At 43.0% G+C, this 16877-nt stretch overlaps 1 protein-coding gene across 1 annotated transcript in view; it reads right to left on the bottom strand.

Moving 5' to 3' along the window:
- UBAP1 (ubiquitin associated protein 1) overlaps nt 1-16877 on the bottom strand; it is a 176739-nt gene that overhangs the window by 11732 nt on the left and 148130 nt on the right. The window contains exon 6 of the mRNA XM_078674714.1: nt 13900-14001. Coding sequence (XP_078530840.1) covers nt 13900-14001 — 102 coding nt within the window. The remainder of the gene's footprint in view (nt 1-13899; nt 14002-16877) is intronic.

Raw genomic sequence — 16877 nt, forward strand, 5'->3', positions numbered from 1 at the left:
CAAAGATCAGAGATAGAAAAGTTGTGTATGAGTGGGAATGTCACTTGCAATTTCTTGGTCATAGCAGTGAGTGTAAAGCAATTTACCCCTTATTTGGGACTGGGGATGAGGAGGTCAGTATATTGTTTCACAACCAGTGTCTGTAAGTTATACTCCGATGTCTAACAGTAAATGTTCATCTGAACCAGTGGAAAAATAGACGAAGGAAAATTCCACCATAATGGATGGTAAATTTGCATTAAAGCTTCTCTGGAAGGGGTTGAGATGGGTGGTAAACAAGATGGCTGCATCATTGCGGGTTTTCGGATACCGTCGTCTGCTTACCATCCCTGTGCATGGCAGCACAACATGGTGTCCCATCAAAACCAGAACAGTGGTGGAACCAACTGAGTTGCAGTTGTAGCTGCAAGATGGAAGGTGAAGTAACGCACTGCAGGATTCTGCATTTCACTTGCATAGAGGGCACTCTAGAAAGTCAAAATGGCAGGCTGAATGTTTTGGATCAGCAACTTGCTAGCCCAGAATATGGCTGAGGAAAAGCGCTCCCAAGGCGTAGTGGCATTTCTAACATTGACACTTTCAAAGAGGGTATTAATGGCTCCAATGGGACACGTGTGCCTGCAAATCTGGTTTTGGCATCAAAAGAGCTCTGACTGTGGCCTATAGGGAAGTGAAGTGTGTTGAAGAGCAAGGCCTCCTAAAGTTGGGCAGGGCCTTTGCTCTTTCTTAGTGGATTCAAACATATAACTGCGGTGTTTCCTAATAGGGATGCATTTTGGTAGAAAAGCAACTGAATATGGCAAACATGGCTTCTTTCTCCCTGTGTCAAGGCGGAGGATGTAGCTCAAAGAGGAGGTTTGACGCAGCTTCCAATGAACTACTGCAGGGGCCAAAGGTTAAATAATGGGAGCACAGGATACAACAGTCGTCAAACTTGACAACATGGATAAAGATGTGTCACAAGTGGAGACGAAGATATGGGAACGGAGGAAAGAAAATTACAGTTGAGGTCGGGCATTAGCAGCTCTGAAAGGGAAGCACTGAAAGGAAGGGGTCTCAGTGTGAGCAATTATAATTATAAACTTTAAGGAAGATTAGACAACAATAAATGAATCCAACATTGTTTTAATTCACAATGAGGAGCAATATACCAAATATATTAACATTTTCAATGCATAAAGTAGGTCGAACGGTGCCCAAAAGGGGAGGGAGGAAGTGAAATTGTGAGGATGGTGTGATGAAGGTATTGTGACAATAAAAACAAGAAAATATCAAAAAATTACAGTTGTGTTTTCATTACATTACACATAGGATGATTCACTGTGCCGATATATACAAACGTCATACTCCAATGATGCAATTAATGTCAAAATGTAGGTAAGGAGTTGACTAAAAGGACGTTGTCGACGTTTCAACCCTCTGAATAGCGCAGGGTTAATTGAGCCCTTGCCGTGGGGTCTTCTTCAGGACAGGGAAACGGGCAGGCAACCTAGTAAATACGTATATATAGAGGATAATTATAATGAGATGGCGGAATATATCCATTTATACGAAGAACAACATTTAGATTAAATTGCTATAGCACACATTGAAGAGCGTACCGTTGTACTTGGCACTTTGTCTTATCACTGCTTTAGTCCTCGGAATGGATTATCAGAACTATAGTTTGAAAGAAAGTAGAACGTGATTTAGAATTGAATTGGTGTGCATAAAGCACTACAAAGGAATCATAATAAATGTGAATAATTCTCACCGATTGTTAATCAGTCCATGCTTTGATAGAGATAAATAAAGGAGAATTGGAGGGCGAGGCCAGCCGCGGGGCGGCGGCACAGTCAATTTCTGAAAAATAACGGTGTAATGGTTTTAGGATAGTGGATGGATACATTGCAACCGGTCAATTACTGTTAAAGACAATTTACTGGGAGACGTCCGCTTACCGGCGTCGTCCCAATCAGATCAGCGATGTTTGATGCGTCCCCTCTTTATCAGTGAATATCTATAAAAACCGGTTAAAAAACGAGCTTAGAGACTTGTATTTAATCAAAGTGTCCATACAAAATTGAAGGGTCATTAGGACTTACCGAAGTAGTCCGACTAGTTCAGTATGGTGTGGGGCTCAACCTCAATACGGTGGTTGACCTGTGAAAAATATATCACAATGAGCCGTTGTACATACAAGTGGCATTTATAGAGTCGAGTGCATTGAGAAAGCGCTTGACGGGGAGTCAGCTGAGGCTTACCTATTGCCGACTGGATCGGAGCATGCAATGCGCTGGCGTCTAGCGAGACGGGGCAGATTTCCTGGTTAGTGAAATAACCATGGAAACGGAGCATGTGATCCGCACGCTGAAAATGGAGCGCGAAGACAGACTTCGATTAGCAAAATACTTATTTTACATATATATTGGTGTATGAGGTTAAATTGCCGGCTATATAGGATAATCATTATTTGGTATTAAGGGGCCATGACCTGATAATGAGCCATTAATTTAACTTATGGCTTGATAAAGGATATCTAAATGTGGCCACTACATGGAGGATCGTATCGAGGTTGCCATGGTGACCGAAGGCTAAACACGTCGAGTTTTTTGTGAACCATCAAGTGGCAGAGAGCCTATCTGAAGAAAGCGGCTGAATTGCAGACACATTTGTGTTAATACAAAACTTGAATCTGAGTACATCATATCATGATTGGTAGCGCCAGTTAGTTGCTGATAGGTGTTACTATTGGGTCATAACGTTAGGCAGAAGCATTTCTGTTTGTCTGATAGACTGCTGTGGAACAAGTTCAGTTGATCACCGCTGAAATAAAAACTTTAAAATCTGAAATAGCTGCTGATGCCAACTTTGCACGTGCAAAGGAAACTTTAACCAACCTTGAGGCTTCCCTAAAAGACTTTGATGTCACAACGCAAAATCGTAAACTAGAAAAGTTGGCAAGAGACCTTCGTCTATACGATAAGAAGAAAACTTACCCGTACTTGAACGAGGATTACTTTCGCCAAGACGCACAAGGACGATTCACCAACAGAGGACGAGGAACATACAGAGGAAGACGCAACTATCAGACCTTCTCGGACTCCTCCTACAGCTCTGAAGGAGATCAGGATCAGGCCGGTCCTAGTAATTTTCAGAATTACCCCGACTACGGATATCAGCAACATCAATACAATCCTTTTTTAGGACAACGTCAAGCTTCATGGCGCCCAACTCGTGGCAGGGGCAACAATTGGTCCAGGGGCCAGCAGCGTGGCCCGGGACAGAACGTGAACAACTGGGATGGAGGCAGAGGACAGACGCCCAAGCAAGTTCACTTCCAGTCATAACAGCACGGGGAGAGAACCACGCGCAACAAGACCTACAGATGGTAATCCCTCCAAAAACCTTGCATCCTATAATCAATATATCACAACACGTATTGGATACTAATGAAATCAGTGTTCTGAGCAAAGGTTTGTCATATGTTCCAACAAATCGTCCTGATGATTTCACAATTCGAACAGAACTGTTCAAATTTTTCCGTAAAATACGTTTGAGATATTTTTTCAGAACTGCTACGACGCCATCCAATCAATCTCTTACCGGACTAAGAACACCCTCAATCTTCGTTCCACACTCTGGTGCCATGTCATCCAAAATATTAGCCTATGAGGCAGTAGTATGGAGAGACGTGCAGGAAGTTTTGAACTCTCGTTCTTTTACCAAATACAATGTAAGCAAAGTTGAAAGGACAGCCTTGCAGTCACTTGCAAACAACAACATGATTGTCATCAAGCCCGCGGACAAGGGTGGGGCCATAGTCATTCAGGACACTCCCGACTATGAATCTGAAATTCTCCGCCAACTCAATGATGGGGCAAGCTATCAACTGCTAAGATCAGATCCAACACAAGCAATTGCCACTGAGATCCAACTACTGACCAAGGCAGGCCTCGAACAGGGCTTCTTATCTGAAAACGAATATGGTTACCTCAATCAGAAATATCCTCGACTTGCAACCATTTACACCATACCAAAGGTACACAAGAGCATGACCACACCCCCGGGACGACCCATCGTCTCGGGATGTGGTTCAATCCTGGAACCATTGGGAAAATATATTGATTTCTTCATTAAACCATTAGCTGAGTCCTGTCAATCGTATATACGTGACACTATGCACACAATCACGATCGTCGAGAACCGACAATTTGATCCCCAACATGAAATACTGGCCACGTGCGATGTGGTATCCCTTTATACCTGCATTCCCCAACAAGAAGCACTGGCGGTGATCACAAGATGCTTAAACGAACAACCAGCACCGGTACAAGTACCAACGGAATTTATCATAGCGCTATTGACTATAGCCATGACCAAGAACTTCTTCATCTTTAAAAACAAATTCTACCTACAGATCTCCGGAGTAGCAATGGGGGCTCCTTTTGCTCCGGATGTAGCAATTTTGTACATGGCAGCTTTTGAGAAGAACACTGTGCATAATGATCTGAATCCATTCAAAGACCAACTCAGCCTATGGATACGATATATAGACGACATTCTCCTCATCTGGAATAGCAGCTCTGACGAACTAGCAGCTTTCCTCGTGTGGCTCAATCAGCAATCACCCCATCTAAAGTTCACCAGTGAATCGGACAATAAACGAATTAATTTCCTAGATATCACCATCTACGAAGAGTCGGGCATTCTACAGACCACACTGTACCGCAAACCAGCAGAACGTAATTCATTGCTACAATACAACAGCCATCACCCCCGTGCCCTCCGTGATAACTTACCTTTCGGACAGTTTCTTCGGATCCGTCGCAATTGTTCCAACAAAGAACACTATTTGCTAGAATCCGAACAATTGACCAACCGTCTTCACCAGCGAGGTTATCCTAAGCGATTAGTGAAGAAATCAAGGAAGCGCGCCTGGTATTATCCAAGGGACGAGTTACTTACTCTCAAAGAGAAAAAACCTGCTGAAGATCAAAGAATAGTGTGTGTAACAACATTCTCTACCAAAAGTAACCAGATCAAACGTATAATTAACAAACATTGGCAATTGATATCTGATGATATCAATCAAAAAGGATCTCCCCTTCATGCATTCAAACGAGCTAAGAGTGTCAAAGACCATGTGGTGCGTTCCTTTTTATCTGTCCCAGATGAGCCCACAATCACTTCCCTATGGAATCTTCCACCGGTCCTAGGCCACTTTAGATGTGGGAATTGCAAGGCGTGCGACACAACGATCCAAACCAAGGAATTTGTACATCATCAACATAAAATTCCGTTGAAATTCCACAGCAATTGCAACACATCCAACGTAATCTACGCCATTGTCTGTCCATGTGGACTAATATACATAGGCCAAACACAACAAAGGGCTAAAGTACGGATTCTCCAGCACATGAGCAGGATAAGGTGTGATGTCCAGGGGGCACCTCTAGTTGATCACTTCAAGTCCGCAGCCCACTCCCCTGACAGTCTAAAATGGGTGGTATTGGAGAAGGCAGTACTGGGACCTCGGGGTGGCAATATTACTAACATTCTGAATATCCGCGAAATTAAATGGATGTTTCGCTTTGACTCGATAGAAAATGGGCTGAATGAGTTTGACAGTTCATTTTCACAGTTAGCAACAATGCCTTGATAGGTAGTCACTGAATACGTTATAAACCTGTTTTATGATTCAAATAATTGCCATTGGCCTTTACCCTCGTGTGAGAGGTACGCCTTCCAACGACATGCATTTTCTATGTTTAATAGCACACCAATGGCTACTATGATCAGGATGTTTTCTAGGGTACTACCCAAGCCCTGTCTGGTCAATATGAATAAGTCCAATGTATTCCCAGTGGGACTTTACCCTCTTGTTGAGAGGTACTCCCCCAGTTACTAACAATGTACAAACAGAAATGCTTCTGCCTAACGTTATGACCCAATAGTAACACCTATCAGCAACTAACTGGCGCTACCAATCATGATATGATGTACTCAGATTCAAGTTTTGTATTAACACAAATGTGTCTGCAATTCAGCCGCTTTCTTCAGATAGGCTCTCTGCCACTCGATGGTTCACAAAAAACTCGCCGTGTTTAGCCTTCGGTCACCATGGCAACCTCGATACAATCCTCCATGTAGTGGCCACATTTAGATATCCTTTATCAAGCCATAAGTTAAATTAATGGCTCATTATCAGGTCATGGCCCCTTAATACCAAATAATGATTATCCTATATAGCCGGCAATTTAACCTCATACACCAATATATATGTAAAATAAGTATTTTGCTAATCGAAGTCTGTCTTCGCGCTCCATTTTCAGCGCGCGGATCACATGCTCCGTTTCCATGGTTATTTCACTAACCAGGAAATCTGCCCCGTCTCGCTAGACGCCAGCGCATTGCATGCTCCGATCCAGTCGGCAATAGGTAAGCCTCAGCTGACTCCCCGTCAAGCGCTTTCTAAATGCACTCGACTCTATAAATGCCACTTGTATGTACAACGGCTCATTGTGATATATTTTTCACAGGTCAATCACCGTATTGAGGTTGAGCCCCACACCATACTGAACTAGTCGGACTACTTCGGTAAGTCCTAATGACCCTTCAATTTTGTATGGACACTTTGATTAAATACAAGTCTCTAAGCTCGTTTTTTAACCGGTTTTTATAGATATTCACTGATAAAGAGGGGACGCATCAAACATCGCTGATCTGATTGGGACGACGCCGGTAAGCGGACGTCTCCCAGTAAATTGTCCTTAACAGTAATTGACCGGTTGCAATGTATCCATCCACTATCCTAAAACCATTACACCGTTATTTTTCAGAAATTGACTGTGCCGCCGCCCCGCGGCTGGCCTCGCCCTCCAATTCTCCTTTATTTATCTCTATTAAAGCATGGACTGATTAACAATCGGTGAGAATTATTCACATTTATTATGATTCCTTTGTAGTGCTTTATGCACACCAATTCAATTCTAAATCACATTCTACTTTCTTTCAAACTATAGTTCTGATAATCCATTCCGAGGACTAAAGCAGTGATAAGACAAAGTGCCAAGTACAACGGTACGCTCTTCAATGTGTGCTATAGCAATTTAATCTAAATGTTGTTCTTCGTATAAATGGATATATTCCGCCATCTCATTATAATTATCCTCTATATATACGTATTTACTAGGTTGCCTGCCCGTTTCCCTGTCCTGAAGAAGACCCCACGGCAAGGGCTCAATTAACCCTGCGCTATTCAGAGGGTCGAAACGTCGACAACGTCCTTTTAGTCAACTCCTTACCTACATTTTGACATTAATTGCATCATTGGAGTATGACATTTGTATATATCGGCACAGTGAATCATCCTATGTGTAATGTAATGAAAACACAACTGTAATTTTTTGATATTTTCTTGTTTTTATTGTCACAATACCTTCATCACACCATCCTCACAATTTCACTTCCTCCCTCCCCTTTTGGGCACCGTTCGACCTACTTTATGCATTGAAAATGTTAATATATTTGGTATATTGCTCCTCATTGTGAATTAAAACAATGTTGGATTCATTTATTGTTGTCTAATCTTCCTTAAAGTTTATAATTATAATTGCTCTCACACTGAGACCCCTTCCTTTCAGTACTTCGATTACCCAGGTCTCAGTGACTTGTTTTGGGTTAACCCTGTTCTAATACCCTGAAAGGGAAGCAACAGGGAGTGGAAGGTTTTTTGTATACAGTCAAGATTGAGCTGCATAGAGTGGCATGCTTTTCGGGAGAAGAGACTGCAGAAACTTAAAAATGCAGAAAGGGCTGCTAAGTTAGGTTTTCCTTTATCAAAGCAGAGAATAAGTAACAGAGAGTATGTACTTTTTTTATACATATCTCCCAGTCTAGTAATATGGGCTACTTTGGTGAGAGGGGCATTTGTGCTACCGCTAAAGTCTTCCACGCTTGCAGACAGACAGGAGTGAACAGTCATTGTGGTTCTCAAGATGATGAGTGGAGAGATTGAGCACTGAAGAAGGTAGCCACCCTGGCACAGAGCATGGTGCATAAGAACAGAAGAGTCTTACTTTCCCTGGATGTCAACCTGGGAGTTCTTACTCCTCTATGGCTCCCTGCTAGACAAGGTGTGGTTCACAAAGATAAATTGTACATCTTTTCCATTGCATAAACATTTATTTTAAGGGATCATCATTTTCCATGAAAAACATCAACCTAGGGTGAAAATAAAATCAAAACTAAACAACTTCGATGTCAGAACCAAAGATCAATACTCCCGATGACTTCACCCTTCTAAAAAACACTCCGCTTCAATTGCTGATTTTTCAACTTCACTTTAATTGCTAATCAGTAACCCAACTAACAGGAGCAAAGCTCTCCTACAATATCAAACATTGTACCAATCATATCCCAGACCCCACAGTCTCGGTTTCAGCTCACAAATTTAACACCTTCAACCTCTTCTTTAAAAAAAGAAACTGAGGAAAGTCAGGGAAAACAGCATTATCTCTTTCCCCACCCCCTCACTTCCAGCTATCTCGCCATCCCCCTCCCAACCATATAGACCACCAACAATCCAGTCCAGTCTTTCACATGTATCTCTTCAATAGCCTGAAGTCTTTCCAGGCAAACTCCAATGAAGACGGCACCTACCTTCGTCCATCCTCAAACTGCTCATACCCTTTCTTCACATTGCCAATGCCTTCCTAAGACAAGGAATACTTTCAGACACCCTTAAGTCAGGTCAAACTACTAAAGAAACGGTCTCTGGACCCATTCATTTTCAACAACTTCCATCCTATTTTCCACTTTGATTTCTTTTACGATTTTCACTATGAATGCAGTCATCACCCAGCTTAAGGAGCATTATCAGCAAGAATAATAACCATCAGGGGTGGGTAATTCGTATCGCCCGACGCCCGAGACATTAAGATTTATTGCAAGGGCAAGAAGTTTTAATTACTGTTTTGTCCGCAGGGCAAGTAGACAGTAAATAACGGACTAAGACTAAACTATCCTCTGACCTCTTCAACTTGTCAGACTGTGTCTTGTCCACAGTGTAATCACCTAACCCAGGCACACATGACACAATTTATAGCAGGATGCAGAGGAGCCTATTTTCGATTATGTAGCCCGCCTGGGCACTTGAGAGAAGCCAGGTGACATGAGTGATGAATGGCTCGGCACACCACACGTGCCTCTTGATCACAGTGCATACGGGCTAAACCCCATAACTGTACACAAAAGATCTGATACTTATTTCAATTAAGTGCTGTGTGTTCACAAAGTAAAGCAAAGCATGTACTTTGTGTAGCACAGAATATTCCAAACAGCACATTCAAGAGAGAATGGTCTGTACGTAGTATTTCCTTAGAGCACGGGCGAACATGGAGCTTTTGCAGCTCGGGAACACTCCCAGCAATGGCAGTTAGGACGCAAGCTTCTGTGCGCCTTGCTTTTACCAGACTTATTATTTTTAACTTAATTCGCCCTTATGATCCTGCCCTTTCTTGGCTCCAACCTTGGGCCTCTCCTGCTGAACCCAGGTCGCTCTCCTCCGCTCCCCTCCCCTCTTCTCCCCTTCCCTCGCATCCGAGGCTTGCAGTAAAGTCTTTGGATTTCTTTTGTCATGCAATTCTTGGGCCCCTCTCTTTGCACATTGTTTGCTGTCTGTGTTTGATGTCTCAGCCTCTTAATGTTTCAACCAAATCTACATGAAAGCACCTTACTTTCCCTGTGGGGCTCTCGTGCAGCCCACAGGCCCACCCATGTTGCTTTCACTTTCAAGAGCCTCTAATTTGTAAACCAGTGTCTGAACTACGCTATTTTCTTCCCCCTATGGCTCTGTATTTATTCCTTCACCAGCACCCAGGAATCGGAGGCCAGAAAAAGAAAACAGAAGGGGCAAGGCAGAGTTTGCCGGAAGGCAGGTTTGCAGTGATATATTTAGCACAAAGTAAAAGCCTAAGCCTTACTGTCTGTGATAGGTGTCACCAAAATATTGCACCTGAAACTGAGAGGTTTTATATGCTGTTCTGTGCAGCGCCAAGCATGACTTTAAAGCAGCACTGGCGCGCTTGACATGGGGTGATTTCTCTAAGTCAGTAGAAATGCCGTCCATTAACATCTGCTACATGATGAGACCTCAGGCCCTCACACGGATTATAGCCAAGGCCACTGGAATTATGTGATTGAGGGCCCGCAGTATTTGCCATCCATCATTTGCTGCATACTCCCCAGATTTAAAAAAAAAAAAAAATTTGTTTCTAGCTCAAACGATAAATAAGTTACTAAAAATGAGACTTTGCATTTTGCCGGGCAGTGGAAGCCTCTTTGCAATGCTGGACTGGTCCCTTTCTGTTGATTATTTCTGTATTTGGATGTTCACCTCATACTGAGTTGCAACCAATGCCCACAGGGTGTTACCAAGTTTGAAAATGATGGAATAATAAACTAATACTATTACAAAATGTGCCGTATTATGCCACATAATTTGCCTTCTCTTGGTGCATAATTTACTCAACCCTGCCACATAATTTCGGCTTCTCTTGCCACATAATTCCTGACTATAGCTCAGGTCTGACTGACAACAGGCGTGCCCTCAGGCGTTCCAATAGCCCACATTTTACCTAATTTACAACAATAACAGGCAAGTCTCTGAAAGCTCTTTTTGTCCCTACTACCCCATGCAAACACTATTAAAGTTAGGGTTAAAAACAGTGAGCCTGTGCTATTTAGCAACTTACTGCAGTTTTAGGTAGCTCTTATTAAAATGAGTTAACCTTTATATGAACACTACTAATCTTGCAAGATTAGGAAATGGAGGACCAGAAAAATAAAAAAATTTGCTCAGGATCACACAATGTGGCTAAGTTGTGGTGAGTCTAGGTTGGAGGCTCAGCGCTCTCATTTGGAAGCTACGCCACATTCCTACAAGAACCTGGTGCACTGCACGCTAAGATAAGGCAGGTATGTGGACTGGTTACCTCAAATGCACTGGGAGGGGTAAATAAACAAAGGAGCATGTATGGCTGGATAGTGTTTATGCAGTCCATAGAAATGAGCTTCTTAAAAGTGTACAGAGTAAAGGGAACATAGTATTGTAAATGTGTCCAAATAAATCCTGCTTAGAGTAGATAGGTTGGTGAGGCCCTCTGTGCTCACAACAGCAAGATTTGTGGTTTTCAGGCTGTAAATGCCTCTGTCCCCTCTCAAACTCCTGATGTATAACCACCATCCCCCCCGTAGTGATTTTTCACATGCTCCAAAGGGCACTTCATTCCCTAATAATGCTTCTAGGACTGCCTGTGCAATATTGGTGAGACTTCTACAGCACAGGCCTAGGTGTGCCTCCCCTCCCCAATCTTCCCATTATGTATCACAGTGTCGCAGATTGAGTCATTCAAATGAAAACCTAACACACTTTCAGAGATGATGCTTTGATTTAAGTGGGGCTATAATCTGAAGACCCGTCCCTTTGGAAAAAAGGAACTGTCTCCTACCCTTCCCAGGACAGCCAGAAATGTCATGCTTTCCTGAGAAGAGCACCCTAATATAGACATAATCACAGATCACATTCATATCCACCCATGACTATTGCATGAATCTCAAATGCACTGTGGGTAGCAAGTTGGTTCTAGCCGATATGTGACTGCGTTTTATATTCTTTGTAAATACCTAATGCAAAAATGTTATCCTGTAAATATGTAATACTGACTTACACATTACCAAGATGTACATTTTACTGGGAATTTCTGATTCGAATATGCAACCTTTGTTGACACTATTTTCCCAAATGGAAGCTTCAATGTACTGAATGTCTAAAACGCATGGTCTAAAACCTAATTTTCACTTTTGCCTGTTCTTCTTATTGTTTTAGTGAAGAGGTAAGGCAAGTAGATTCTTTTGCAGGACAAGTAGATTTCTATAAAATGTTGTCCCCTAGACAAGTAGATTTTTTAAACAATTCCACACCCCTGTAACCTACAGGACTACCAACAAGGCTTCAGACCACGCTGCATCTCGAAGACAGTCGAAGTAGTCAACAACTCCCTCCTCCGACCGGATCAAACAACATCTTGAAACTGTCCACATTCTACCTCATCAACTAGCACCAGCTTGAGCAACCAGATCCCACAAGATCACGGGTAATGCCAATCTTCTGCACAGTTCCCTATGGTTCGATTTTCTCTCTCATGTTCAACCTCATGTTCAACCTCTACACTATTCTAGCAGAAGCAAAACCATCAATTCACAGATGATATCCAACTCTATACCTTAAAGTATCCTCACCCAAGGATATACATGAACTCAAATTATGCCTTAAACTCATTCAATATTTGATGTCAACTTACTTCCAGAAGCAAATCTCCACAAAGTCTGAATTCCTCTAGAATCTCAAAAGCACCAAACAACCTCAACCTCAAACCAGACTCACCACCCAAAATCTATCAGATTCAAACCCTCTAGGTAACAGAAATGAAGAATCTCTGGGATTGACCCTCAACACAGACCTCTCACTTAACGCATTGCCAGGAAGACCAGGCAGCTTGGTTTAAACTCATGTAAAACCATTGTTCCATGGAAGCCAAATTCAGAACAATTGTACAAGCCTTAGTCCTCTCCACCCTGAAAAGAGGAAATGTCCTGCTCAGCGGTCTCCCCAATACCACCCTAAGACTGCCCTCATTTAAAGACCGACACTGGCTGAGCTTGCTGGGATCATCTTTAAGATGTACTGTATCACGTAAAAAGCCATCAATAACAAATGTCCAGCTTTCTTAGCAAACAAAGTAGACACGTTTCAGGGACAATGCCATTTCAGGAGCCTAGCTACAGCTAGACTATAGACAAAACAAAAGTGAAGCCCTAGAATAGAATCCCTATCGAAATCAGACCAGCACCAACTCTCCCACAAGTAAAAAAAAAAGGTGAAAACACACCTGTTTAATGAGCACTACCGCTGAACTGAGAATATATCCTTGATCGTCCCTCAATTATTGGGTATTACTGAGGGTCACAACACACTGTTGCTTTTGAGCTAGGTTTGCCATCTAAAAATACCAACACATACATACAAAAGAGAGTTTCTTCAGAGACCTGACAGCTTGTGCTGCATAAGACTATGTGTTTGTAGTTTGTTTTTATTATCAATAATGTGGCTTAACAGGTTTGTTCTCACTACATAGAAGATGATGAAACAAGAGGCCAAATGTTTATGGTTCAACAAAGTTAGTCACTGTGGGAGACTTCTCTTCTCTACCTTCCTGCCTTTTATGTCTTTCCTTGTTTTTCTTTTGCTCCACTGTACCCTTCTTTTCTGGTCCCAGGTCCTATACCTTTTTGCTCTGTGTAACAGGACAATGATTTATTAAGGTAGCAAATTAATCTAAAGTTCTAAGGCGTGTATTAGTGGCGCAAATGGAAAGCTTTCATAGGTGGGATTGACAACTCTGAATAAACTGTTACTTTTTGTTCTTGCTGAATGTTAAGGGAATTTTCCAATCAAAATTATTGAAACAAAGCTTCTTAATAATATGATCGCTGTCACAGACATCACTCAGCTTTCACTATTTGTAACTCATCTACGGGAGGGGAAAATGACATTCACTTTTGGAACAGAAGGCCTGTATGAAAAAGTGTCAGTAGTATTGTCACTGTTTTGAGCTAAGAGTAATTTCTCATGAGAGTATTTTAAATTACTTGCAGCAGCTCAATACAATGGATAAAACTGAAGGAGATTGTCCTTACATGGACCATCATCTCAAAGCTTATTTTACCTAGACATTTTTATAATATTTTTAAAGATCTTGCTTCAGATTTGCAAATATCCCATGGTACTGTAGAGCTGTTTGCAGTAAAGCTTTTTTTGGTTACAACTGAAAATGAAAAAGAACATATAAATCTAACCTTTTCTTCTGAACACTGGTGCATTTCCAAAGCCTCTTCGACAAGCAATGGATCATATCCCTTCTCACAGAGCTGTCCATGTAGAAACAGGTAATCCAATACCTAAGGGAAGAAAGGAAAAGTGCATAAACCTCAATGGATTTGGTTCCCCTAAAAAGATATGCCCTGACCTAGTTTGCACTGTTTTACCTTTCATATTCAGAAGACATTACAATCACAGCAGCAAACCAGCCCTACAACAGATATGGTGCCCAGGGGTTAAACATAAGCAAAAGCGCATTACCTGAAGGGAACAGAGTACCAGATGATGCAGGCAATAAACGTTTGTTAAGCAATAATGGACTGTCCGCTCCAAGAAACAAAATGGCAAAACAAATAGGCTTCCTCGTACCACCTCATTATCGCAGAGAATGAAGGAGAGAAAACTGGTTCTTATCCACTACATTCCACAATTCGGATATCAGCTGTGTCGAATCCTGTGCCCTGTAGATTACAAATATATTTTGGAGTCTTTGCATCCCTTTAAAATTTTCTAGCATCTGAGCAAACTGTGGCACAAACAGATGATCCCCGTCGAACTGGAGGTTGATGAGATGTTGTACCTCAGGTTTGAACCCAGAGATACAGACCCAAGAGTGGAATTGTAGTGTAGCGCTCACGTTTACGCCCTGGAAGCTGTGTTAGCAGCATCCAATGAACAACATATGTTGGTGGTGGTGATGATCTTGCCCTGCAACACAATTTCATTCTCCTTTTTCCTATACTGCTCTGGGAGATGTTTGAGTCTCCTCCCATTGAGCACTATCATGACAGGCAGCCACCAAATTGACTGTTCTCTGGTGGGTAGCCGCTACTACCACCATCCTCTTGTCTGTTGCATCTATCTATCCTCTTGTTCTCCCTTCCTTATCTGGAGGGCTTACACATGGTGTGTACTACTAGGGAGTCTGGTGAGACCTGTCCTTAATTGCACATGGGGTTGGTGGGGGACGGTTAAACTTTTTTCTACCAATGGGGTAAAGACCCTGGTCTCAAAATCTGCCCCACAAAATTTTCAAGAGTGTGTTAACATCTCCTTTAGCATGGGAAGGAACAAGACTGATTACTCTGATTTGGAGAACACCTCCACGAGAAAGCCATTCTATGTACATATCCCATTTGGTGTGGGTGGCTGCATGTGGAATTATCTTGTGGAAGGCAAATGTGTTGTCAAGAGGGGAAACCCTGATAAGGTAGTAATCCAGGTCAGGGTTCCTAGGTGGGTCCACATTATTATCCTTTCTGGGATCATCAGTAGGTCCCTCCCCTACTGGTTGGTCATAGGGATTTGGATGAAAGGACCCCTAAGAGCTACACTGTGGGGTTGTAGAATAAGGTAACAGAGGTCACTCAGTTATGAGTACAATGAGTGATTGCATTATCGGCTCCCACTGGAGTACACATGAATGGCAAAGGCAGCTACCAGGATGGAGTTCTGGATTTTAATCTGGGCTGGTAAATTCCGACAGAAGGTCAGCCTCATGCTAATGAGCCCTTGTAATCTTCCTCGGGATGCAGGAGCAGTTGGTAATGCGAGTGGCCTTCTTCCCGCAAGGCCGATGTAAGAGGAGGAAGAGAGAATTATTTATTGCTCATTTTTAGGGCTCGGCTGAACGCGCGGAAGTGCGTCCCCAACGAGAACTTATTGTGGCCGTGTCTCCTTTCCAGGAGACATTCCTGGCCGCGCGCATCGCATTGGAGGCGATTCGAAACGAGCATGCGCACGCGAACGCGCTAGCTGCATTCTTTCAGACACACACAAAAGCGCCCATGTACGCACGCACGCACATACAGGCCCCCCCACGCTGCATTCTCTCTCACACACAAGCGCCCATGCACGCACGCATGCACATACAGGCCCCCCCACACACATACACACGCGCACGCACACAGACACACGAGTGCCCACATCGCAGCATTTTATTTTCAGTTTGTAGCTTGTTTTTACAGCTATGGCAAAACGTTTCTCATTCTCACGCTTTGTCTGGGCACAGTGTACTTGTTTTTCTTCCTGTAATATGTAAGCAGAAGTTTGTGGGCTGTTGTGAAAAACTGCTGGCCTTATCTAACTGAAAGGCAGCGGGCTCCAGGCCACATGTATGCCGTACATGAAACATACGCTTACATGTTTCAGACCCTCTGTAACGCGAGGTTGCAAAGTAGGTGTAAGGAATGTTTGAGACCCAGGATACAAAGGGACCGCGGTCTCCAAATAAGGGGATGTTTCAAACACCATGTGACTAGAGGCAGCGGTTAGATTAAGAGGAAGGTTTCAGACCCTGTTTAAACAGAAGCTGCGGGCTAAGCCTAATGGAATGTTTCAGACCCTGTGTAACGAGAGAAAGGTGCAGATTGTGCTGTATTTGAAGGGAGTGGTGGAAACGTAGCGTCTCGTAACAGGCTGTGCTTCTTGACCCCACCTTGTTGATCTTCATAACCTCCGGAGACCCTCCCAAGTCCTCTGTGCTCACAAGGCTATTTGACAGTACATGCAGTCACCAAGATTGCACAAGTTTCGGCCACTGCTGCAAAGTCACAGTACCGGCATTTCTCAGCAGAGGGCGGTGCATGATGTGGGACTGACCAGTACTATTCTAAGCAAGACGGTTGTAATTCTATTGAGAAAGAATCAACTCTTTTGAGCAGGGCCTATTATACTCGTAGTGTGGATAGCACAACAGTCTGTTTACTCGTGATGGGCAGAGCCAGCACTTCTGAGCAGAACTGCTTTAATAGAGGACAATACCATCATTTCTGCATAGGCTTTGCTCTGTGTGTTAGACAGTACTATAAGTCTATACTGCGCTGCAATGCATTTATTAGGGCCGTGCCAGTCCGAGTGTATAGGAAACTAGGTCTGATGACGCAGTGAACAGTGCACAGTGGGTGCAAGGCTCCGCACGTGCGATCATTTGGAAGAACATAGGGACATACGCTGG

The sequence above is a fragment of the Lissotriton helveticus genome, chromosome 2_1 (assembly GCF_964261635.1).
Source record: "Lissotriton helveticus chromosome 2_1, aLisHel1.1, whole genome shotgun sequence".
Taxonomy (NCBI): domain Eukaryota; kingdom Metazoa; phylum Chordata; class Amphibia; order Caudata; family Salamandridae; genus Lissotriton; species Lissotriton helveticus.